General features: G+C 43.4%; 2 protein-coding genes across 4 annotated transcripts in view; one reads left to right on the top strand and one right to left on the bottom strand.

Annotated features, from left to right (window-relative positions):
* tymp (thymidine phosphorylase) overlaps positions 1 to 2,308 on the top strand; it is a 45,851-nt gene extending 43,543 nt beyond the window's left edge. For all 3 annotated transcript variants that reach the window (XM_056276583.1, XM_056276582.1, XM_056276581.1), the window contains 2 exons: positions 240 to 380; positions 526 to 2,308. In XM_056276583.1, coding sequence (XP_056132558.1) covers positions 240 to 380; positions 526 to 674 — 290 coding nt within the window. In that variant the 3' untranslated portion in view covers positions 675 to 2,308. The remainder of the gene's footprint in view (positions 1 to 239; positions 381 to 525) is intronic.
* Positions 2,309 to 3,044: 736 nt separating this feature from the next.
* Positions 3,045 to 25,503, bottom strand: lsm8 (LSM8 homolog, U6 small nuclear RNA associated). Its single transcript, XM_056277462.1, has 4 exons — positions 25,344 to 25,503; positions 25,068 to 25,108; positions 5,308 to 5,435; positions 3,045 to 3,330 (listed from the first exon to the last, which is right to left on the bottom strand). The coding sequence occupies exons 1-4, from the start codon at positions 25,372 to 25,374 to the stop codon at positions 3,240 to 3,242; spliced, it is 291 nt and encodes a 96-aa protein (XP_056133437.1). The 5' UTR covers positions 25,375 to 25,503; the 3' UTR covers positions 3,045 to 3,239.
* Between the last annotated feature and the right edge of the window lie 1,751 nt (positions 25,504 to 27,254).

Genomic DNA, 27,254 nt, shown 5'->3' with positions numbered 1-27,254 from the left:
GAACAGATGAAAGTAAGGTGATGATACGAGAGGAAGCAGCCTGACATGAATCAGATTACAATGTTTAAAGCGGAACAGACGGACCACGACTGATCAACTGCACGTCTAGATAGATGGACGCTGTACAGAAATATGGACGATAAAGAGATAGAAAATAAAGCCAGATGAGGGGAAATTGGAACAAGGGACACGCATCTTGCATGATGAAAGGGTCTCTCTCTCTCTCTCTCTCTCTCCAGGAACTGTTTTGGATATCGACGGCTTGACCTTGGCTGAAGTTCTCCACACATTAGGGGCTGGCCGATCAAAGGTCGGTGAGCCTGTCAATCACAGCGTGGGGGCGGAGCTTCTGGTTTCACCAGGACAAACGGTCAAGAGAGGTGAGAGTTCAACAGAGTCAGAGACTAGACCCTCTCTGCGCAGGCAGAGACAGAACCAACTGTGTGGACGGAAGACACGTCACTTCACAGTGTGTGTGTTTGTGTGTGTGTGTGTGTCTGTGTGCGTGTGTGTGCGTGTGTCTAGGTGACCCCTGGCTGCGTGTTCACTATGAGGGTCCTCCTCTGAGTCCAGACCAAACCAGTCGACTGCAGAACATTTTGACTCTGGCTGATCAGGAACAAACGCACGTCACACAACAGAGCCTGGTGGCCGAAATCATCCTGCCTCAGTGAAGCGCACACACAGGCACGCACTTACACGCACAGACACACACACACACACACACACAAAATAACAGCCAATAACAGGAATGAACTGGCCAGCAGTTGCAGACTCCGATACAAGCATCTATTTTGTAATTATAGGTAAATCATAGACAAATACCATTAACTTTGTATGCAACGCCCCCCCCCCCTTTACTGGACCGTTAGCGATCACGTTTTTGAATTTTTGAATGTCGCACCTCCCGACTGGACGTTGTGCACGTGATGTGCATGACGAGGCAGGTATGTTGCCGTGCAGCTTTACTGCCAGCTGATGACGCTTATAGCAGGACTCAGGCTTGTACCGCCTCATAAAGAATTCACTTGACTCACTGCATCATATATATATATATGTGTGTGTGTGTGTGTATATACACACACACACACACACATAGCACCCCCCCCCACACACACACATCATGCTCCCAGCCTGTGTTTGTAACTGGGATGCAGTGATGACACCGTGTGATGTAACTGAGATGCAGTGATGACACCGTGTGATGTAACTGAGATGCAGTGATGACACCGTGTGATGTAACTGAGATGCAGTGATGACACCGTGTGATGTAACTGAGATGCAGTGATGACACCGTGTGATGTAACTGAGATGCAGTGATGACACCGTGTGATGTAACTGAGATGCAGTGATGACACCGTGTGATGTAACTGGGATGCAGTGATGACACCGTGTGATGTAACTGGGATGCAGTGATGACACCGTGTGATGTAACTGGTAGAATCATTTGGTTTGTTTTCTGCAGCTCAGGTCAGGACCCTAGTTAAAGTCTGTCATTCAACTGTTAAAGTGACCGTCCTGAATATTGAACCAGTCATTACTTAATCCATTCAGTTCACTTCCCGGTCACAGGGCGTCACTCTATCCCAGCATGCACTGCGCAGAATGCAAGAGACTCTTGACAGGTCAGCTGTCCATCACAGGACACAAACACATTTAATCTGCAGTTGGGTTACGGTTGCTTCATATGATTCATGCAGTGCAGTTATATTTCATTTAATCTGCAGCTGGGTTACGGTTGCTTCATATGATTCATGCAGTGCAGTTATATTTCATTTAATCTGCAGCTGGGTTACGGTTGCTTCATATGATTCATGCAGTGCAGTTATATTTCATTTAATCTGCAGCTGGGTTACGGTGGCTTCATATGATTCATGCAGTGCAGTTATATTTCATTTAATCTGCAGCTGGGTTATGGTTGCTTCATATGATTCATGCAGTGCAGTTATATTTCATTTAATCTGCAGCTGAAACGTGTTTGGTAACTCGGAAAGAGCTGGACTCAAACCCACAACCTTCTGACTGCGAGCTGACAGCACAAACCACCAATCCTCCGTGTTGTTTGACTGTTTAACCAGCTTTGTCAATGATGTAATTCATATTTTAGCCACAACTCAATTTACATGTCAAATCACGTCTTTTTTGTCAGGCTTGCTTTCAGTTCATAATCACTTCATAATTTCCATTTAACATTTTAGTTCATAATCACTTCATAATTTCCATTTAACATTTTAGTTCATAATCACTTCATAATTTCCATTTAACATTTTAGTTCATAATCACTTCATAATTTCCATTTAACATTTTAGTTCATAATCACTTCATAATTTCCATGTAATATTTTAGTTCATAATCACGTCATAATTTCCATTTAACATTTTCCGTTCATAATCACTTCATAATTTCCTTTTAATATTTTAAGTCAATCAATTCATAATTTCCATTTAACATTCTCTTGCCGGCCTTCAGATACAAGACAGTCTGATGGTCTCCTTGTGGTTTGTTAGGAGACTGAATTGTAACTCATTATGTGACCAATGTGATAAGGAGTTGTGTAATTAGAGAAAAGTCAATCTGCGATGTTCTTGTAATTCAGAATAATTGATGTGACACATTTAACTTTTCAGTAGAAAAACTATAATGCATTCACACGTGTCTCAATAAACGTTGTGTCCAGATGAACCCTTTTGACTCTTTAATTTCCTTACCTGGATTACTGCGCATGCGTCAGGACAGTGCAGTAACATACTCCAGCCTGTAGGGCTGAACGCGTGAGTAAAGTGAAGGTGTGCAACGGAGAACCAACATGCCACCTGGTGGTTTGAGTGAGAGTAGCTGGTTTACTGTGGGTTCATGTGACCATAATAACAATAATAATAATAGTAACTAGAGTAATAGATTACATTTATATGTAGAACTGAGTTATCGTAGTTCTGCCACAGTTATTTGTGACGGGGGAGAAATATGACCTTCCTGATGTGATGGAGTTCATTAAAACAATAATTCCTCCAGAACCACTTGTGAATGTGTCTTCTATTGAGAAAACAACAAAACACAGCCCAACAATTAACTTTTTATTCCTAAAAATACGAACTCATAAACATCTTTTAAATCAAAATTTCAATAAAAAAAAAGCTGTGGAAAAAAAATCAGTACTGGAAAACACACACACATCCTAAGGTTTAGAAACGGGAGCTCAGTCTTGGATGCTGGCTCCGTGGTGTCATGGCAACCCGAGATCAGTGGACTACAGAGTTCAGGGGTTCAGCTCTGATGTTTCCCAAATCCAGAGTGGAGTCTGTCTCCTCATCAATCTCTCCAATCACCGCCCTTGAGACAGACAGAGAGAGACAGCGAGAGAGAGACACACACACACACACACACAGTCTGTTAGGACTCCAGACAGTATTGACAAGTTTCCATCTGGTCTTTCGTGTTGAGTTCAGACGACAGAAAAATGAGGTTGACGTTCTTCACATCAGTCAATGTGTTTACATGCAAGGTAAAAACTGGATTTGAATCAGATTAAGGCTGTAACTTTATTACTGCAACTGCCATGTAAACACCTGAATCCACCCATTTGAATCAAACTGAGGTCTACATCAGCACATACATGAAACAGCAGAGCTAGACTTCTCCAAATGTTCTACAGACCATGTTCTAAAGATCATGGCTTAGATGCAACGTGTTTTCAGACAATAGTCCTGTAAATATTTGGATAAATTGACTATTTCAACTAAGAATTTACACCACTGGACTAATGACCTACGTTTCTCTGTGGGGAAAACAAAACGTCTTTTCTTAATATAATAGAATATATTCTGTCTTTTTCAGAGGACTTTGTTACAAAGGGTTCACACGTGTGGAGTCAGATGTGATGTGGAATCAGATGTGATGTGGGGTCAGATGTGATGTGGGGTCAGATGTGATGTGGAATCAGATGTGATGTGGAGTCAGATGTGATGTGAGGTAAGATGTGATGTGGAGTCAGAATGTGGTGTGGAGTCAGATGTGATGTGGAGTCAGATGTGATGTGAGGTAAGATGTGATGTGGAGTCAGAATGTGGTGCGGAGTTAGAATTTGGTGCGGAGTCAGAATGGGATGTGGAGTCAGAATGTGATGTGAAGTCAGAATGTGATGTGGAGTCAGATGTGAAGTGGAATCAGATGTGATGTGGAGTCAGATGTGAAGTGGAATCAGATGTGATGTGGACTCAGATGTGATTTGGAATCAGATGATGTGGACTCAGATGTGGAGTCAGATGTGATGTGGAGTCAAATGTGATGTGGAGTCTGATGTTATTTTTGAGTCAGATGTGAAGTGGAATCAGATGTGAAGTGGAGTGAGTGTGATGTGGAGTCAGATGTGATGTAGAGTCAGATGTGAAGTGGATCAGATGTGAAGTGGAATCAGTGTGATGTGGAGTCAGATGTGATGTAGAGTCAGATGTGATGTAGAGTCAGATGTGAAGTGGAGTCAGCTGTGAAGTGGAATCAGCTGTGAAGTGGAGTCAGATGTGAAGTGGAGTCAGAATGTGAAGTGGAGTCAGATGTGAAGTGGAGTCAGAATGTGATGTGGAGTCAGATGTGAAGAGTCAGATGTGATGTGGAGTCAGATGTGAAGTGGAGTCAGATGTGAAGTGGAGTCAGATGTGATGTGGAGTCAGATGTGAAGTGGAGTCAGAATGTGATGTGGAGTCAGATGTGATGTAGAGTCAGATGTGAAGTGGAGTCAGAATGTGACATGGAGTCAGATGTGATGTAGAGTCAGATGTGAAGTGGATCAGATGTGAAGTGGAATCAGTGTGAAGTGGAATCAGATGTGATGTGGACTCAGATGTGAAGTGGAGTCAGTGTGATGTGGAGTCAGATGTGATGTAGAGTCAGATGTGACATGGAGTTGCTTTTCTGTCGTCTGTTCAGTTGTAAACGACGCTAATACATTTTAATGTGAACCAATCCTTTAGCATGTCGGCATTCAATAATGAATGAATAATAAATCATAAAGATTCTACTGCCCCATTTTGGTAAAGTATCACTAATCATCTGAAAAAATAACCCACTGATAATCCCCACACACAACAGGCAGGTGGAAAGTTTGGACCAATAAAGTGAAATACAAGTGATGAACCATTAAAGACATGGTTCTGAATTTTTTAAAGTCATTTCCTGTTTCTATTCATCAACAATGTTGTGAACTGGTAGTAATACACAGATGCATAACACACGTACAAAACATAACCACACCGTTGGATCTAACGTCATACACAGCGTGCCATATGAGGTTCAGGGTCAAAGGTCACTTACACGTTGTCTCCTCTGACGATGTAAAGACCCAGGACCACCTGCTCGACTCCCTGAGAGGAGCTGAACACTCGCTCATGACTCTCATCCAGGATCAGATTGATGGTCTGATCGAAGCCTTTCAGGGTACCCTACACACACACACACACACACACATAATAATAATAATAAATCAATCTTATATGGCGCTTTTCTAACACTCAAAGTGGCTTTACAATGAATGGGGTGAAAGAAGACAACAGATAAACATAACACAGACATACAGGGGTGGATGGGAAGGGGGGCTACGAGAGGGAGAAGCGGCAGCCACACACGACGCCAGCAGTACTCTCCCAGTTAGAGACAAACAAAAGGGCAAGAAAACAAAAAACAACAGCACTGTGGACGTGGATGTTGTGCAGGGATTTACTCCTGTAGCCTAGTCCTCTCCCAAGGTGTCTCTCCACTAGGCAGTGGCACTATTTAACCTATAGCTGGGGGCTGGTTCATGGGCATCAGGGAGTATCCACACACCGGTGGGCCTGTGTACCGCACGTCTAGGGGCCAGACCTCCCCCGAGTCCCTTGTAGTTCAGCCAGGGTCCAAGGTGTACCCAGTTACTGTGTGTCGCCACGAGGAGGCGCTACATACGGCTTGTTGTTGGAGAGGCTATGTACTGGCAGGGAGAGACTTACACGCTCAGCTCTCCTGTTCACATTTCTGCTAGCCAGCGGTGAAGGTTGAGAGTGAGACATGACAGGAACACAACACTACACCAACACACTAGACGCTTCACAACAACCCCCCTTCTTACACAAGAATGTCACACACACACACACACACAGGTAGACATAACAGTCAGGTCTGTAGTTCTTCAGTCTGTCGTTGGATAAACACGTGACTGTGAAATCCAGATTTCATGAGAATTTTATGTGATGTCTGAAATGTTGCAGCAACCAAACTGAATTAGAAGCATGTCCAGCAGCTGGGTCGACGATGGTGAGATGAGACGAGACGAGACCTGGCTCTCTGTCTGTGCCTTTAGTCATGCAAGTTGAAGGCATGCACATCTTCCCTTCTCCTACGCTACGCACCGGTCCTTTTTCTGGACTGGACGACGCCGTACACAGCGACACATTTTGATTTTCATGTGGAAAGATCGGTAAGAGAAGTGAGCACATGAGTCTCGGTAGAGCCGTGCACCATCAGTAACCACAGCCAGCACGGCTTCATTTTGTTTGAAAAAATGTGCAAGGGAGGATGCACAACTAACATGGGAGTGTACCGTGTTTGACATGTTGTGCCGGCCTTCCTCTTCCCGACATGCCTCTTCCTCCTCCATCAACCCTCAGCCAACAGCCAGCACCTCATCGCAATCAGTAAAGTTAAAATTAAATAACGTTTTTCTTATTCTTAACAGTGATACAGCAAAGGAGCTATGCTTGATCGAATTGCTAAAAACTGTACAGTGCCTTGCAAAAGTATTCAACCCAGGTCAAGTACTGACAGTCATCAGCAGTTTCTGGATTATAAAAGATATCACACATCTGCTCCTGAACAATATTACTGTTGTGAAGCCATAAGCTCTAACAGCATGTTCCCAAAGCCAACATGAGTTGTTTCACTGACTTTTTTTGTTTGTTTTTTTACTTTGTTTATTAAGTTTTACATGAAAATACAAGTGCACCGCCAGTGCATTACAAAATGTTTTTATCCAAAACAGGTATAAATATATATGTATATGTACATATATGATAAACTTCTCTATTATCAAAATACTGTAAAAAAGTGACAATCAAAAATGTTATACACAAAAACAGCATTACTGCCTCTGAAAATAAACTGAAAATAACAATAAAAAAGAAAAAAAAATTAAGACAAAAACAAACACGCAGCCAAAAGAGGGAGGAGGGAGAAAAAGAAGGAAAGAAAAAAAAACAAAAAACCCAAAAACAAAACATCAGTCAGCAAACAGTGGTGTCCCCACTAGACAAGACCGTAATGCGCACGGACAAGCAGACACGCCGGCCCCCGACCCACGGGCCGGACCCCCCAGCCGACCGGCCAACGCTGCCACCCGTGGAGCGGGAGACCCGGGCCAGCGCCCCGACTAAAGGGCCCGACCCACCAGCCAAGGACCAGCGCGTTCACCCACCCACGCAGGCCACAATACATTGGTATAACAGCAGTTAAACTGCACGCTGCCCAGCATCAGTAGCCCTGTAAACCATAAACACCTTTATCAGTCCGGGATAAACGGGAAACTTATGTGATTAATAAATTGAAAAAAATGGACCCCATAATTTCTGGAATTTATCAGCAGAACCACTCAGTGAAAGTCGAAGTTTTTCTAATTTAAGAAAATAGAGAAGGTCTCGAGCCCAGTGAAAATAAGAAGGTGACACCTGTGACTTCCATTTAATTACTATTAGTCTCCTGGCCAAACAAGTGGTAAAAGCCAGGAGGTCTTTTTTAACTGCAGAGAGACTTGGTAACATAGGAAAGACTCCAAACAACGCACCAAAAGCGTCAGGCTCAACTTTCCCCCACTTGTTACAGAAATTATATTAAAAACTTCTGTCCAATATTTATGCAAAGATGGGCAGAGCCAGAACATATGTCTAAGATCCGCAGGTGAATGCTGGCATCTGCTGCATGCAGGGGACACCCCATCATAGCACTCTGACAAACGGCCATTAGTATAATAGGTGCCATGAACCAATTTACACTGAATAAGGCTATGCCTCGCACAAATAGAGGATTTATGAACTCGTTTTAAAATCTCCGCCCAAATTTCCTCTGATATTGCCTCCCCCAAATCCTTCTCCCATAACATCTTAATGGAATTTAAGGAGTCCGGACGTAAAAGATAAATTTGGTTATAAATATATGAGATGGAGCTTTTTAAGGTTGGGATTGGTGTCAGGAAACTATCTAGAACAGAATCATTAGGTAGGTGGGGAAACATGTTAGGAGCAAAGCTCCGGACCTGCAGATATCTGAAAAAATGCTGCTTAGGAAGTGAAAATTTGTCTGACAATTGCTGAAAAGAGGCAAAAACATTATCAATATACAAGTCTTTAAAGGTGTTGACGCCAAGCCTTTCCCACCTTAAAAAAAAAACACTATCCATCAGGGAAGGAAGGAAAACATGATTGGCGGCTAGTGGAACATAGGTAGAAAAAGTCTGTAGGCCAAAGAAGCGCTTAAACTGAACCCAGATTCTAAGAGATGTTTTAACAATTACATTCTTAGTATATGGAGATGTGGAGGAATGGATAGGGGAGTGTAGCAAAGCTTTTAACGACGCAGGTTTAGCTGAATTGGATTCTATGATAAGCCATTCTGGAGGGGGTTGAGAGGCCTCAAGTTGAAGCCAGGATTTAAAAATTCTTATATTGGAAGCCCAATAATAAAATCTAAAGTTAGGCAGTGCCATGCCACCGAGCAGTTTAGGCCTTTGTAGATATTGCTTACGCATTCTAGGAACTTTCTTATTCCATACAAACTCCAGGATCGTGCTGTCCACTTTGTGGAAAAACGTCTGAGGGAGGAAAAGAGGTATACATTGAAATAGATAGGAAAAGCGTGGGAGAATATTCATTTTTACCGTATTGACTCGTGCAACCAAAGAAAGATTAAGAACAGACCAGCGATCCAAATCCCCTTTAATTCGGGTCAGCAAAGGGGCAAAATTTGCTTTATAAAGATCCTCCATTTTTTGCGTGACTTTAACTCCCAAATATGTGAAACTGTGTTGGGCAATCTTAAAGGGTAGAGTATGCAAGGGATAATCATTAGCGGCGGTATTAATGGGAAATATTTCACTTTTGCTCAAGTTCCGTTTGTATCCCGATATCAGGCTAAACGACTGAAGAGTGGCGAGTATAGCAGGGACAGAGGTGGGCAAGCCAGAAACGTATAAAAGGAGATCATCCGCGTAAAGCGAGACTTTCAGTTCCATGCCATTTCTTACTATGCCTGTAATATGGGGATTGGATTGAAGCGCTACTGAAAGGGGTTCAATGGCAATAGCAAATAACAAAGGACTTAAGGGGCAGCCCTGTCTTATAGAGCGGAAAAGGCAAAAGTAGTCAGAATTAATATTATTCGTCCTGATTGAAGCATGTGGAGAAGAATAGAGTAACCGAATCCATGAAATAAAGTTTTTTCCAAAGCCAAATTTCTCTAAAGTGAAGAAAAGATAATTCCACTCCACTCTATCGAACGCCTTCTCGGCATCTAAAGATATCAAAGCCTCGTGAGTGTCAGAAGGCAGAATATTATAAATTACATTGAACAAACATCTAAGATTAGAGAATGAATGCCTATTTCGAATAAATCCTGTTTGATCTTGAGAAATTATAGAAGGGTGCTAGTAATTTGGATAACAATTTAAAGTCAGCATTCAGTAAACTTATTGGACGATAAGAGCAGCAAGCTAAGGGATCTTTGTCTTTTTTCAAGAGGAGAGAAATAGAGGCTTGATTAAGAGTTTGAGGAAGACGTCCAGCGACAAGTGATTCGTTAAACATATCTAATAGTAAAGGGGCCAGCTTATGCCAAAACTTCTTATAAAATTCAGACGGAAAACCATCTGGGCCTGGGCACTTCCCATTTTGCAGAGATGTAGCAGCTGGGTGAAGTTCTGAAATAGTAATTTAATTCTCTAATACTTTCACGTCTGATAGACCAATAGAGGGAATATCTAAATTTTCAAAGAAGGTATCATAATTAGGAGGAGATGGACCTTGATCAGAAGAGTAGAGATACATAAAATTCCTTAAAAATTTTATTAATTTCTAAAGGGTCAGTAGTTTTACCTGAATCTGTTTGGATCTGAGAAATGTGACGCGATGTAGCCATTTGGCGCAACTGGTGTGCTAGTAGCTTGCTGGCCTTATCACCATGTTCATAGAACCGGGATCTCGACTGGAGCAAGAGCTCAGTAGTGCGATGAGTCATGAGGGCATCGTACTCCGCTTGTAAGGAGAGACGTTCCTTGTAAATATCTGGGGACTGGGAGGAAGCATACAAGTTATCAAGTTGAGAAATACTCTTTGCCAGCCTTGATAATTTTTCCTCTCTAACTTTTCTCTCATGTCTTGAATAAGAAATTATTTCCCCCCTAATATATGCCTTTAATGTCTCCCACAGCAAAGAAGAAGACACATCAGGTGTTTTGTTTACACTCACAAAAAAGTCAATCTGTTGTGAAACAAAGTTAACAAAATTCTCATTTGATAGTAAGCGTGTATTAAGACACCATGGTGAGTGCGTGTTGATTATGTTTTTAAAAAAATGTTAATTGAGATTGGAGCATGGTCAGATATGACAATAGCATTGTATTTACAGTCTGACACCGATGAAAGTAGTCTATTATAAACCAAGAAAAAGTCAAAACGGGTGAAAGTGTGATGCACATGGGAGAAGAAAGAATATTCCCTTTTAGAAGGGTTGAAAAAGCGCCAGGCATCAGAAACTGCAAACTCTTCCATGAAAGACTGGATTACTTTGTCAGATTTCGAAGGTGAGCAAACCTTAGAGGAGGAGCGGTCCAACTGAGGATTGAGCCAGGAATCAAAGTCACCTCCTAAAATCAAACAGTGTGAGGACATATCAGGGAGAGTTCAGAAGAGACATTTAAAAAAGGCCTCGTCGTCATAATTTGGAGCATATACATTTGCCAAAATCAAGTGAGTGTTATGTATTTGGCCAGTAACAATAACGAATCTACCATTTGGATCAGAAATGACAGATGAATAAATAAGTGGAACCGATTTGTGCAGCAGAATGGCAACCCCCCGTGATTTGCTCTGGAATGTAGAATGGTATATTTGACCCACCCATCCCCTTTTCAATCTGGCATGATCAGAAGCTTTAAGATGGGTTTCTTGTAAAAAGATCACCTGAGCACCAAGAGTGTGAAGATGATGCAACACCTTGCTACGTTTTGTGGGGTTATTGAGTCCTTTACAGTTAAAACTAACGAATTTAATGCCCCCCCCTATGAAGGCACTTTTAAATTAGTATGAGACATGACTAAGCATATACAGTGCTATATACAAGGGCAGCGTGACAGTAGTAGAGCATAACACTGAAAACAAATGCCTGACTGATGGGAAAAAAGAAAAAAGAGGACCAAGAGCAAAAACGAAAAACAAAACCGAACCAAAACCAAAAGCCCTTCCACCCTTCCACCCACCCACCCACTGGCAGAAGCATCCCCCCAAACGGGATGCGGGCAACTTGACCCCAAAAAAACACACACAAACTATCACGCCTCCTAGTAGCTCTGATAAAAACCCACCAAACACTACTCAGCGTCCACTAAGGAAATGTGACATTTTAAGGAAACAATACAAATATACAATAATAAACAGGCTTATAGCCTAATAATGTAAATATGTATGGTCTAAGCAGCTAGCGTCCACTAAGGAAATGTGACATTTTAAGGAAACAATACAAATATACAATAATAAACAGGCTTATAGCCTAATAATGTAAATATGTATGGTCTAAGCAGCTACATGTAACTATTCCACCCTAGAAAAAGTAGACAAGCAGCATGAATGTGCAGCATCAAACAAGCTTAACATGAAAGTGACTCCTGTTGTTAAAACTTCGAAGTTGAAGTATTCATGCATAATTAAACAGCAAACGTGTATTCAAGTTTTAACTGTAAACAACTTAAGACTTAAAAAAAAAAGCAGCAAAAAGTGAACAGAAAACAGTGGTAACATCAGTCTCTAGCATAGACTGGTCTCTAACAGTAGGCAATCTAACGTCCCTGAAGCAAGGCATTATGGGAAATGTAGTCTTCTCGCCTGGCAGTAGCGGCTAACCAACTAGCCAGTTAGCATGTCAGCTAAACTGCATCAGGATCGACAACTTTTTTTAATGTTTTTCTCAACAAAGTCTGATGCCAAAGCAGGGTGATCAGACCTGTGAGCTTGTCCGCTGGGTAAGGTAATGTCGAGAAGAGCAGACTTGATGTTTGGGCAAGAGTGGAGCGCCTTCTTCACTTTGGCAGAGGCGGCCCGTCTCTTGGCCACCGCTGGAGGGAAATCCGGGGAAATCGAGATCCTCCTCCCGCCGCCATTGTAGGAGAGAGGAGAGGCTTCCCCGGCACGTCGCAGAATCTGGTTCCGAACTTGGAACAGGTTAACCCGAATAACAAGCGGACGTGGAGGTTCTCCATCCTTGGGCCTTGCACGGAGGGTACGATGGGCCCGATCCAGTCCAGCTTTGTCATCAAGTCCCAATAAGTCTTGTAAGAGTTGGGCAGTAAACTCGGTGGGTCGCTGGCCTTCCAGACCCTCAGTCAGACAGGCCCACCAGGCGTGCATTAGTCCATCCTGACCGCCCCTCCAGGTCCGCGCCTTTCCTGGCGAGAGAGTCGACCAGGGTGCTAAGCATGCTAACATTAGCTGGAAGGTCGGCTAGCCTGCTATGGTGGTCGTTAGCCGAGCTCTCGAGGTCAGTTCTAGTCTCAGTCTGAGAGGCCAGTTTGGCGTCAGGTGACTCCAGAGCCGCCGTAATCTCTTTTGACACCACCCGAGACGATGGAGTCACCGTTACTGATGACATCGGAGCGCATTTCATCTATCACCCGCCTCATATTCATTAGCAGGGCTTCATTAGCATCTGGCTGCTGCTGCTGCTGCTGCTGCTGGGGTTCTGGCTCAGGAGAAGGCCGAGGCCTGTTGCTGCGACCTGGTTTGGGAGCAGGGCTTCATTAGCATCTGGCTGCTGCTGCTGCTGCTGGGGCTCTGGCTCAGGAGAAGGCCGAGGCCTGTTGCTGCGACCTGGTTTGGGAGCAGGGCTTCATTAGCATCTGGCTGCTGCTGCTGCTGCTGGGGCTCTGGCTCAGGAGAAGGCCGAGGCCTGTTGCCGCGACCTGGTTTGGGAGCAGGGCTTCATTAGCAACTGGCTGCTGCTGGGGCTCTGGCTCAGGAGAAGGCCGACGCCTGTTGCCGCTGCCTGGTTTGGGAGTGTCGGGTTTCCCTATTTGCCATCATAGATCGTCCTCAGTCGAAAAACAAATCACTTAAAGCAAGTAGCTGCAAAAGTAAAGCTCCAAAAGCTCCAAAAGTGTAAAATAGTGCAACAAAGCATAAATTAAGTCACATTTCGGCGGAGCACCTGCAAAACACGTCCTACAGCAAGCCTGCTCAGCAGCGCCCCCCCTCAATGACTTTTTATTAATAAAGTAAAAAGGAAAATAGAGTGCTTGCATAAGTATTCAACCCCTTGTGCTCTGAAAGCTCCAAGTTTACACACATGACAGATTATTTCTAAAACAAACTCAGGTTAACACAACTGGACATAACTAGTGTGTACCTGTAAGATATTAAAGTACCGGTCTGGTTTATGGTATAAAAGCACTCTGTGTAAAGTTCATTAGCCAGGCGTGAACTCCATCAGAACATGAAGACAAAGCAGCAGAATTCTGAAGTAAGAGACAAAGTCATTAACATGCAGAAGGCAGGAAAGGGACACAAAACCGTATCCCAAGAGTTTGGCTGTCCCACGGAACACTGTTGGAAAGTGGAGGCTGCATCACACCCACGGACATGCAGACATTTTGAAGGGCAGGGGCTCAGGCCAAGAAAAATGGCAACCCCCCCGCCCCCACCCATCCTGATGTCGACACACTACATCATGACACCATTAAATAGTACCGTATGTCTAAACACACTCATTCACACGCACAGAAACACATAATTGTGTGCTATTTGTACCTGGATGAAAACGTCACTAGGAATAGTGAAGTAATATGAATATGAATTAGGGGTAGTGAAGTCACCATCATTCAATCACATTCAATCACGATCCCTAATTCATATTGAAGATTAAAAAAAGAAACTGTACACAGTTATAGACTTAACACACTTTATTACAGGTAACTATTTACATGATCAACAATACTAAACTAGCAACCTAATCTTCGGTATGTCTTAGAAGTTAACACTTTATCGAAAATACTTCAACCTATTTACAATGTACACAATACTACTACTACACAATACTAAACAAACAACCCTAAACTGTTCTTTGTTGCTGGTGGTGTCATAGGTTTTGAGTATGGATTACGGATTTCACCAAGTTAACACACTTTACTGAAAGTACTTAAAAATATTTACAATTTACACAATACTACGACACAATTTACTACTTAAACAATACTAAATGAACAACCTAAACTAATCTTTTGTCCTCCAGTGTTCTGCCTGTGGGTGTTACAGCAACACCTTTCTGTTTGGTACCATTTCTTGAAAGATCTTCATGACCTCATCCTTGTTGATGGGGATGTTCTTCTCTGTGGCTAGAAGCAGGAGATCAGAGAGCCTTGCCTGTCCACAAAGCTTTCTGAGTTTGGTTTTCACCAGCCTCAGCTTGGAGGAGCAGCATTCAACAGTGGCTGCTGACACAGGTAGTGTCGCATAGATCTTCAGCAACTTGAAGAGTGTTGGAAAAACAGATTGGGCATTGAACTCTTGGAATATTCCCAACATTGCCTGAGTACTCTTCTTGGGGCATGTATATGCAGAGTGGAAGAGTCTCAGCTCAGTTCGTAGCTGGTCCTCCTCCTCCTGGAAACCATAAAACTCACAGAGAGTACGGGCAGCGTCAAGTGCTTGGGCATTTGCACTTTCCTTCCACTTCAACGGATCTGTCATGCAGTGCAGTGCCAACAGGATTTTGTCAGTGTTGTCTCCTTTGCCTTGGAATTGCCTCTGCAGTTCTTGAGTTAATGTGTCCAAAAAGGTGAAGTACAGCCTTCCTCTGTAATATTCCTCCAAAGTCTGTGGCCGGTGGTCCTCAATTGCCGATGTGGAGCAGTGCTTTAAATATGTTGTACTCCAGCTCTTTTTTTTAACATATTTTTAGCTTTTGGTCTTCATATGTGTATATCTTATACTGTGTTTGATGTGTTTGTCTGGGTCTGTCTTGCACTGTTTGGTGAAGCCACAGCCCTCATTTCATTTTTAACATGTGCCTGCACATTGTTTTTAATGACAATAAAATTGAACTGAATTTAGCTTCGCTGGTACCTTTCGGTGTCTTGCTTGCCCCGGGATCACCTCAGGCACCTCAATGTCTGCCGTCTCTGCATGAACGCAGGCATTGCTGTAAATCTCTTTAAATTCATCTTCAGTCCTCAGTTCCTTATTCTGCTGTGGACACCATCAACAATAGTGTAGGCAGCTGCCAAGTCCAGGTCTTGCTGCTGGAGGGCATTCAAAGCAACTGCAGTTTCAATGAACACTGGTGTTGTGATTTCCAAGCAAAGGATGAATTCAAAGTTTAGGCACTGTAACAGCATCTTTGCGTCTCCTGCAGCCAGATCAGGTGGCTCACGCTGGGTCAGGTCCTCCAGGAATCACACAACAGCAGGGAGGACCTTTCTGAAAGCTCTTAGGGCTCTTTCCCTGCAGCTCCACCGGGTGTCAGAGAGCTTCTGTAACTCAAGGACTCACTGACCTGGATTCATGGCTTGCTGTGTTTTCACAAATATTGCATGGCGTTTTGTGGAGTTGGTGATGAAAGTGTTAAGTTTTTCAACTAAGGTGAAAAAATTCACAAAATGCATGCTTGACTTTGCACTCTCCACCAAAACAAGATTCAAGCAATGTGCATGGCAATGGACATACAGTGCTTTTTCATTCTGCCTTTGGATTCTGGACTGTAGTCCTTTGTAAGGCCTGCTCATGTTGGCTGCCCCATCATAACCCTGGCCACGGATGTCTTCCACTTTCAGCTGGTTCTCCTACAGTAGGGTCATCACTAAGTTTTCAAGCTCTTCCCCTGTTGTTGACTCTACATTGCAAAGCTGGATGAAGCGCTCCTTAATGGCCATGTCATGAACATAACGCACAACAAAGGATGCCTGTTCAATATACAACACATCAGTGGTGTCATCCAGCAGAAAATTGACGCTTCCCACACTTTTTGTATGACTCGTTTCACATAAGTAGCCAGCGCTCTTGTCAAGTCATTTTGGCTTCTGTTGGAAAGCAGTGACACCTGGATTCTTTGACATGAGGCTTGCTTTTCCTTCATTGCATCAAGACGAAGCTTGAGGACACTGTCATATTGGACAAGCAATTCCACCAGCTCTAGGAAATTTCCTGTTTGAACTTGAGGAGCTTTCGTCATAACCTCTGAAGGCCATACCTTGTTGTGCTAAGTACAATGTAATGTCACTTAATCGGGAGATAATCTGTTCTTTTGCCTCTCTCTCTCTTTGGCCTCTCTCTCTCTTTGGCTGCTTGCATTTCATGGTCGCCCATTTCAAAAGCAGTGTCCAACGCCTTTTTTTTTAAAGTCAGTGTGACTCAGCACTACAATGCTCCTTCATTTTCCCTTTGGCCCACTTCCACAGGCTTACCCTGACTGACTTCCACCTAGTCCTGCTCTTATGCTTTTCATCATTCGTAAAATGTCGGCAGCTGAAACAGTACATGGCGTCATTCTCAGGAAAATATCCTAACCAGGGGTGTTCTGAAAAGACCGCCCTTGTTGGTTTTTGGAGAATTTCAAAATGGGACGACAGGGTCCAATTGAATTTAAAAAATTTGATGAAGGCCTCATTGTATTTGATGTTGTGATTTTGTACACGGGCTGGATCTGTTGGATTTTGTAATTGAAGCAAAAAAATCAAATTCTGCTGGCTCCTTCTACCTTGTGGAATCTACTGTAGCTGCCTCGCTCTCCAACTCTTCCCTTTCCGTGTCCATCTCTTCCCTTTCTGTATCCCTCTTTTCCCTTTCTGTATCTGCATCTTCCCTTTCTGTCTCCATCTCTACCTTTTTCTGTCTCTTGTCTTTTTCTTTTCCATATCCTCTTTCTTTTGGAGCGCCTGTCTCTGCTACTGGCACTTCTTTCTGACTCTCCACGTCTGCACTTTTTTTGGGCAACATCTTGTGGGTTTGGCTCATCATCTTAAATGCAATTAAATAGAATATGTTACTAGTCTCTAACAGAATCAATTTGTTAATAATTAGACCAATGATAACACAATTATTATTATTACTGTTGTTATTATAATTATTATTTATTATTGTTGTTGTTGACTGTTCTTTTCAAGGAACTCTGGGTCCATCTTTCTCCTTATCACATTTAGCCTGACCCTGCTCTTACTAACATGGCCCTTTAAAGTCAGCCACTCTCACAGGTAACTCCCTGATGTGGACTCTGATGCTCACTAGGCTCTCCCTCACTCTCTGAACTGGAGCCTTCTTGTGGCTGTACCTCATCTTGAATGGAATTATCAAACTATTTCACTCATTACCATACAGAATAGCATTATCCACTTACATTGTTATGTAAAAGATGCACCCAATTGATAATATAGGCTATAATATATATTACACATTAGAATATTAGTTTTACAGTCCATAAAACATGTTTTACTGGCAAAAGCAAAGTTATAAATAACTTTGCAACTTTGACAAAAGATAAAGTGGAGATACAGTGTGTAAGAACGGGTTGCCAGACATTTCAGTCATGATTCACCTGCTGGCCTGCTGCTACTTTGAATCCAGCTTTGCAGAGAGGCGCTTCCTTTGGCTGCCTCCCTCAGCGCTTTCTCTCTCTGTCGCCTCTTTTTACAAGGCATTATAACTGTAAACAATGTGCAATAACTAATAGTAACATTATATAATTTACAGTAAAATAAAAAAGCCATGCTATCAGTTTGCTCCCTGGTCAATATCCTTTTAACATACCTAGGCTGTCATACTGGAAAGTGCTCCCCATTGAAGCAAGCCGTTTCCCAGTCATGTAAAATAAGTGGCTAGCTACAACTATGTGTCATGCTTAGGTGAAGGCTCCCGCCAGCGATGTCCCCTGCCCAGTCAGGCTAGCTGTGTGGATTTGCTTTAGTCAATGGTACATGCCACTTAGCTGAAGACTGTGTCTCACACAGATGAAGCAACAGAGCCGGCTAAGTCACATTAGCCACACACGTGTGTGTGCCGTCAGCTACACGCTTTACAGACCACACACACACAGGACACGTCGCGTCACGTCACATCACGTCACGTCACATCACGTCGCGTCACGTCACGTCACGTCACGTCACGTCACGTCCAGCCCGTGCACACATGCTGTTTTTACAGCATGTGTGCACGGCAGAGACATGGGTAGAGCGCCAGAGGACGGAAAACAGTGTCCACGCACGGCAGAGACATGGGTAGAGCGCCAGAGGACGGAAAACAGTATCCGCGCACGGCAAAAGGCACGAAGAGGCAGGTAAAGACAGCACGAGCGTGCAGCAGAGAAAGCGAAATGACCAACAAGATACTCGTCACTTCCTGTACACCTGATTATGTTCTGCCGCGCAAAATACCTCCTTTGACTTGGTATTGTAATGTTGTCATAAAATCGGGCAGATTGACAGTAGGCCTATTGCATTGGGATTAGAGAACCAAATTATTTTGAAACAGTAGTCCGTAAACAGCAGACCCAGTATCATCATATCAACTTTATTTCTCATTATTACGATGTACTAGGCTGCTTGACGGATCCGTCAGCCATCGAGAATTCAAACTCTGTAATACTTGACGTTGAACGGAGCCACGGGACGTGACGTGACGTGGCTAGTGGGACACCTCTCATTGCTTCCCATTAATAAGTTACTTGACGTTCCACGGTGGACGTGACGTGGCTAGTGGGACACCTCTCATTGCTTCCCATTAATAAGTCACTTGACGTTCCACGGTGGACGTGACGTGGCTAGTGGGACACCTCTCATTGCTTCCCATTAATAAGTCACTTGACGTTCCACGGTGGACGTGACGGGACGTGGCTAGTGGGACACCTCTCATTGCTTCCCATTAATAAGTCACTTGACGTTCCACGGTGGACGTGACGTGGCTAGTGGGACACCTCTCATTGCTTCCCATTAATAAGTTACTTGACGTTCCACGGTGGACGTGACGTGGCTAGTGGGACACCTCTCATTGCTTCCCATTAATAAGTCACTTGACGTTCCACGGTGGACGTGACGTGGCTAGTGAGACACCTCTCATTGCTTCCCATTAATAAGTCACTTGACGTTCCACGGTGGACGTGACGTGGCTAGTGGGACACCTCTCATTGCTTCCCATTAATAAGTCACTTGACGTTCCACGGTGGACGTGACGTGGCTAGTGGGACACCTCTCATTGCTTCCCATTAATAAGTCACTTGACGTTCCACGGTGGACGTGACGTGGCTAGTGGGACACCTCTCATTGCTTCCCATTAATAAGTTACTTAACGTTCCACGGTGGACGTGACGTGGCTAGTGGGACACCTCTCATTGCTTCCCATTAATAAGTCACTTGACGTTCCACAGTGGACGTGACGTGGCTAGTGGGACACCTCTCATTGCTTCCCATTAATAAGTCACTTGACGTTCCACGGTGGACGTGACGGGACGTGGCTAGTGGGACACCTCTCATTGCTTCCCATTAATAAGTTACCTGACGTTCCACGGTGGACGTGACGTGGCTAGTGGGACACCTCTCATTGCTTCCCATTAATAAGTTACTTGACGTTCCACGGTGGACGTGACGTGGCTAGTGGGACACCTCTCATTGCTTCCCATTAATAAGTTACTTAACGTTCCACGGTGGACGTGACGTGGCTAGTGGGACACCTCTCATTGCTTCCCATTAATAAGTTACTTGACGTTCCACGGTGGACGTGACGTGGCTAGTGGGACACCTCTCATTGCTTCCCATTAGTAAGTCACTTGACGTTCCACGGTGGACGTAACGTGGCTAGTGGGACACCTCTCATTGCTTCCCATTAATAAGTCACTTGACGTTCCACGGTGGACGTGACGTGGCTAGTGGGACACCTCTCATTGCTTCCCATTAATAAGTTACTTGACGTTCCACGGTGGACGTGACGTGGCTAGTGGGACACCTCTCATTGCTTCCCATTAATAAGTTACTTGACGTTCCACGGTGGACGTGACGTGACGGGGCTAGTGGGACACCTCTCATTGCTTCCCATTAATAAGTCACTTGACGTTCCACGGTGGACGTGACATGACGTGGCTAGTGGGACACCTCTCATTGCTTCCCATTAATAAGTCACTTGACGTTCCACGGTGGACGTGACGTGGCTAGTGGGACACCTCTCATTGCTTCCCATTAATAAGTCACTTGACGTTCCACGGTGGACGTGACGTGGCTAGTGGGACACCTCTCATTGCTTCCCATTAATAAGTTACCTGACGTTCCACGGTGGACGTGACGTGGCTAGTGGGACACCTCTCATTGCTTCCCATTAATAAGTTACTTAACGTTCCACGGTGGACGTGACGTGGCTAGTGGGACACCTCTCATTGCTTCCCATTAATAAGTTACCTGACGTTCCACGGTGGACGTGACGTGGCTAGTGGGACACCTCTCATTGCTTCCCATTAATAAGTTACTTGACGTTCCACGGTGGACGTGACGTGACGGGGCTAGTGGGACACCTCTCATTGCTTCCCATTAATAAGTTACCTGACGTTCTACGGTGGACGTGACGTGGCTAGTGGGACACCTCTCATTGCTTCCCATTAATAAGTTACCTGACGTTCTACGGTGGACGTGACGTGGCTAGTGGGACACCTCTCATTGCTTCCCATTAATAAGTTACCTGACGTTCCACGGTGGATGTGACGTGGCTAGTGGGACACCTCTCATTGCTTCCCATTAATAAGTTACTTGACGTTCCACGGTGGACGTGACGTGACGGGGCTAGTGGGACACCTCTCATTGCTTCCCATTAATAAGTCACTTGACGTTCTACGGTGGACGTGACGTCACGTGTCCTGTGTGTCTGCAGGGCCCCTTATCTAACAAGCCACCTAGCAAGACCTACCGAGCAGCAAAGGCAAGCTACCGTTAGAACTACCGTGGCGCTAAGCTAGCTAATGTTAGCTTAGCTATAGAATAATAAAATAGCTGCAGTGCAGTTCATTCATTAACACGCAGCTCTAGCTGCCTTTGCCTGAAAACAGTTGTCTAATTGAGCATGATTCAAACTATCTGAGCCGAGAAGAACGAGAGAGAACACACGTTTAACTGGAGTTACTGCTAACTAACGTTAGCGTTAGGAACTTAAGCTAATGTTAACGCTTAAGCTAATGTTAACTAACGTAGCATTTAACTTAAGCTAATGTTAACTAACATAGCATTACATTTAACTTAAGCTAATGTTAACTAACGTAGCATTTAACTTAAGCTAATGTTAACTAACATAGCATTACATTTAACTTAAGCTAATGTTAACTAACGGAGCATTTAACTTAAGCTAATGTTAACTAACGTAAGTTAATGTTAACTAACGTAGCCTTACATTTAACTTAAGCTAATGTTAACTAACGTAGCATTACATTTAACTTAAGCTAACATTTAACTTAAGCTAATGTTAACTTAAGCTAACATTTAACTTAAGCTAATGTTAACTAACTTAAGTTAATGTTAACTAACGTAGCGTTACATTTAACTTAAGCTAATGTTAACTAACGTAGCATTACATTTAACTTAAGCTAACATTTAACTTAAGCTAATGTTAACTAACTTAAGTTAATGTTAACTAACGTAGCATTTTAGTTAAGCTTATGTTAACTAACGTAGCGTTACACTTAACATAAACTAATGTTAACTAACGTAGCGTTACATTTAACTTAAGCTAATGTTAACTTAAGCTAACATTTAATGTAAGCTAATCTTAACTAACTTAAGTTAATGTTAACTAACGTAGCATTTAACTTAAGCTAATGTTAACTAACGTAGCGTTACATTTAACTTAAGCTAATGTTAACTAACGTAGCATTACATTTAACTTAAGCCAACATTTAACTTAAGCTAATGTTAACTAACTTAAGTTAATGTTAACTAACGTAGCATTTTAGTTAAGCTAATGTTAACTAACGTAGCGTTACACTTAACTTAAACTAATGTTAACTAACGTAGCGTTACATTTAACTTAAGCTAACATTTAACTTAAGCTAATGTTAACTAATGTAAACTACTAATAAGACACGTTAGCCCCTAGCTAGCGGGTCTGACCCTTTAGCCGAGCGGTTAGTGATGTCGCCTTGTGGTGCAGAAAATAACCGGCTACACTAACTTAAGTTAATGTTAACTAACGTAGCGTTACATTTAACTTAAGCTAATGTTAACTAACTTAAGTTAATGTTAACTAACGTAGCATTTTACTTAAGCCAATGTTAACTAATGTAGCGTTACACTTAACTTAAGCTAATGTTAACGTAGCGTTACATTTAACTTAAGCTAATGTTAACTTAAGCTAACATTTAACGTAAGCTACTGTTAACTCATTTAAGTTAATGTTAACTAACGTAGCATTTAACTTAAGCTAATGTTAACTAACGTAGCGTTACATTTAACTTAAGCTAATGTTAACTAACAAGTTAATGTTAACTAACGTAGCGTTATGAGACGCTGAGCTGAGCTAATATGTGTAACGTTCATGTCAAGCAGACGTGACGAGCTTGTTATTGGCTAACATGGGAGATTTATATACAGATATATCGCTTTAACAGTTGTATTTGTCATTAGTAATTTCCTTAATTGAGTTTGATAAGGACTCACCCTTGACCCTTCACGCACTGCTGTCAGTGCAACTGCGCTCGCTCGGTTCGCACGCGGCTAGTGACATCACTCACGTGACAACTAGCAGCTGCCTGCTGCACTGCTCCTGTTGTCGTTGCCCTATCATCATATTATAATGACAATGGTGATTTAATTTTGGTCTAATAACAGTAATAGTAATTATAACACTCACAGCAGTAGCAGCAGCGACATAATAATAATAATAATAATAATAATAATAACAATAATAATAATAAAACAAATTGGTCCAGAGGGGCACTTCAGCCAACGAGGGCAAAGGGGCAGTGGCTCAAGCCACTATAGCCATAATGTCCGCACGTCTCTGACGACACCACCCAGATGCTTTGCAGGACAGGTCGTCCCTCAAATCCAAGTGTCTGCACAAGACGTGGGCTGGTGAGGAAAGCCACAGATGATCTTGCAGTCACTTTGAAGGAGCTGCAAAGGTCAGTGGCTGAAACTGCAGTAAATGTGCATGAGTCAACCATATCACAGGCTCTCCATAAATCTGGCCTGTATGGGAGGCTGGCAAGAAAGAAGCCATTGCTCAAAACTATGTATATAAAACTATGCTTGGAGTTTGCTATCAAGCATGAGAGAGACCCACTTAGGATGTGGTTTCAGGTTTTGTGGTCAGATGAGATGAAAGTTGACCTTTTTGGCCAAAACTCAAAGTGTTATGTGTGGTGCAAACCTAACACTGCTCATGCCCTAAAAAACACCCCCCTACAGTGAAGCATGGCAGCGGCAGCATAATGCTATGGGGTCGCTTTTCAGCTGCAGGCACTGGAAACCTTGTTCACATTGAGGGAAGAATGGATGGAGCTAAATACAGGAAATATTGGAAGAAAACCTGTTGCAGTCTGCCATAAAACTGATGCTTGGGAGAAGGTTCGCCTTCCAGCAGGACAATGATCGTAAACACAAGGCTAAAGCAACAGTGGCATGGCTCAGCAACAAAAAGGTGAAGGTTTTGGAGTGGCCAAGTCAAAGTCTGGACCTCAACCCCATTGAAAATCTGTGGCACAGACTGAAAATCACAGTCCTGAGGCGCCATCCCACCAACCTACAAGACCCGTACAAATTCTGCCAAGAAGAATGGGCAAAAATTACTCCAAAAGAATGTGTAAAGCTTGTACACCAAGAGAGTCATGGCTGTTATTGCAGCAGAAGGGCACTCTACAAGGTATTGATATGTGGGGGTTGAATACTTATGATACTTATGCAAGCACTATATTTTAGTTTTTAATTTATTCACAAAAAGTCAGCGAAACATAACTTATTTTGGCTGTGGGAACATGCTGTCAGAGCTTATGGGTTCACAACAATATTGAACAGTTGTGCGAGTATCTTTTATAATCCAGAAATTACTGATGACTGTCAAGGGGGTCGCCTGCTGCCCAATGACTGCTGGGAAGGGCTCCAGCATCCCCGCAACCCTGAGAGCGGGATGGGCAGTTTGGATAATGGATGTCAAGGGGGTTGAATACTGTAGCAAGGCACTGTATGTGAAATCTGTGTAAATACTGTGATGTATTATCTCATAGATGAGCATTCACACAGCCGGTCCTACTTCTCTCTCGTCAACACCCACACGGGCTGCAGCTCCCCAAAATGCAAGTTCATTGGTTTTTAGACAGTTGCCATGTTGTCATTTCGGCGGGCTACATTTTCAGTACAGTGAATGAGAAAATAATGAATATTGAATCATATTTAATTATTTCATCAGGGCTTTGTTTGCACTACTACATATTGTTAAATTGGTTGGTCGATTGTTTTTAACAATACAGCAACTTTTTTTATTATAGTTTGTGTTATAGTGTACTGTACTGTTTTGTACCGCCTTGTGATCTGGCAACACTGTAACTGAATATGGCCACGCCAATAAAGCCCTGTTGTATGACGTCATTCGCGAATATGAATAAGACTGAACATGACTTATGTAAGGTTTTTAAAAGAACACATTCTGTGAAATAGGCATACGACCTGTTTTCACACCGCTCGGAATAGAGAATCGTTAAAATCCAAACGCTCATCAGCCCTACCCAGGACTGCCCAGGACTAACCAGCCCTACCCAGGACTAACCAGGACTACCCAGGCCTACCCAGGACTAGCTCATGTCAGACATCAGGACCAGTTTTCCTCTCCACTCACCACAATCATCCTTCCGTCCGAAGTGATGATGGCCACCGTCCCTGAGAAGGGGCAGTTAAGGAGGTGTTCAGCCTGATAACCACATGGGTTGATTTAAGTGACTCAGCTTCGGTAACTTCGTGTTTGTTTGTATCAGTTAGCTAAGCACGTTAGCGACTCATTAGCCCTCCATTCATACAGGCAGCTAGCATTAGCTTAGCTCTTCATCTGCTAGTTAAATGTTCGCTAATTCTCCCCTCCAGCTGGTTTGGTTGGAAGGATTTAATAAAAGGATACGGTTGATGTAGCTCTCCAGCGCTGTCGACATGGCCCACGGAGCTTTTACTTCTAAGACACGTTTAAATCAGTAGGCTCAAACCACCGGGTGTTCTGCTAAAACACACCGCGTCGCCAGGCATCAACAATCAATCACCGATCACCGGCTCAACGGCCAGACCTCACCAATCGATCACCGGCTCAACGGCCAGACCTCACCAATCGATCACCGGCTCAACGGCCAGACCTCACCAATCAGTCAGCGATCACCCGTTTTCTTCCTGTTTTTTGGTTGCTTGTCTCCAATAACGAACGGCGCATTATCGCCCCCAGATGGTATGGAGTGTAGATCACACGGTTGATGGCAGAAATAAAATAACGCCTGTGAATTCAATTTGTTTCAGTGTGTGTGCTTATTTTGATGTGTGTTCGTGTATGGTTATACACACGTTCATAGATGTACAGGCATATAGATGACAGGGAGACATAGATAATAAAAACAGGTGACCGGTACAGAGAGACATTTGTGCGTTCGACTATTGTCTGTATGGATGCCGATGCATGTGTGTAGTGTTGTGTGTGTGCAGACAACTCCTAGCCGATGTCCAGGTTTTTTTATTTTGTTTCTCAGTAGTGGGTGTACAAAGGGCTGAGACAGCAGTAGGAATCCCAAACAGAGAACAATCACCATTCATTTCATGCTACCAAAGTATTCAATTAGTACAAAAATACTTTACAACATCCCTGTCCATTTGAAATAAAAATACAGTTTGTTGGAAGGTTGGGTTTTCTCTCATGGGATTTGAACAGTGACGCTACAAGGTCTAGACATCAACATGGAATCTTATCTAATCTGACCCACTATTTTAATTGGCAGTGTTTTACAACAAAGCGCTGTGTGTGTGTGTGTGTGTGTGTGTGTGTGTGTGTGTGTGTGTGTGTGTGTGTGTGTGTGTGTGTGTGTGTGTGTGTGTGTGTGTGTGTGTGTGTGTGTGTGTGTGTGTGAGATTGTGACTGAGAGTGTGTGGGAGGATGAAAGAGGAGGATATTGTGCAAAAGTGAATCACTAGGGTGCAAATCCCTGCAGAACACACACACACACACACACACACACACACACACACACACACACACACACACACACCTCAGGGTGCACAGCAGAGTATTTGACAGACAGCTCTTTATGGCTTTAAGACCCCTCACATAAACCTCAGGAGCGCTGTAGCTACTTCCTGCTGCTGAAAAGTTAGGCCTGGATTGGTGCTAACAGCTAAGTGGAGCCTGCATAGACCTGAACAGACCAGCGCTGTTACCGAGCAACCAGACCTACTTAGGCTCCGCCCACTGCTACTGCAGCAGCTCCTGGAGCTCGGCGTGGGTTTTAGTGTTTGCTAACTCTGTGCTAAATGTGTGCTTAACATGTAATAAACGTGTGCTAGCTGTGTGCGAAATGTGTGCTTCCAGTTCAGGAAAAGACGGAAAAGACAAGGTCAAGGTTAAGCAGAACAGCCACACACGGGTCCACAATCCAAAACGCACAAAGTTTCAAAGAGCAGAGCTGTGATTTGATGAGTATGCTGAGGCGGGGCTTCTCCTGATTGGTCGTGCTGACAGAGGGTTATGATAGGCCAGTTTAAATAGTGAGTACAGACTGAAAGGTAAGAGTAGGAAAACGTTGACATCACTCAAATCTGTACACACACACACACACACACACACACACACACACGCACACACGCACAAGAATATCATTGTCACAGGTGTCCTGTCTTCCACAGGCTTTTTTTCTTATTGTGTTTCATAATAATATTCAGATCATCATGATGAGAGTAAAGATATACGAGGTTCAGGGTGAGTTCAGGGTTTGGGGAGGTGATGGAAGTTTTCTATGTGGTTTTCGACGTGAGCAACTTGACTGAACTGTTTAATCTA

This window comes from Lampris incognitus, chromosome 3 (genome assembly GCF_029633865.1).
Source record: "Lampris incognitus isolate fLamInc1 chromosome 3, fLamInc1.hap2, whole genome shotgun sequence".
Lineage (NCBI taxonomy): Eukaryota > Metazoa > Chordata > Actinopteri > Lampriformes > Lampridae > Lampris > Lampris incognitus.
Note: the sequence above shows the minus strand (reverse complement) of the source record. Positions and strands in the feature narration are given on the sequence as shown.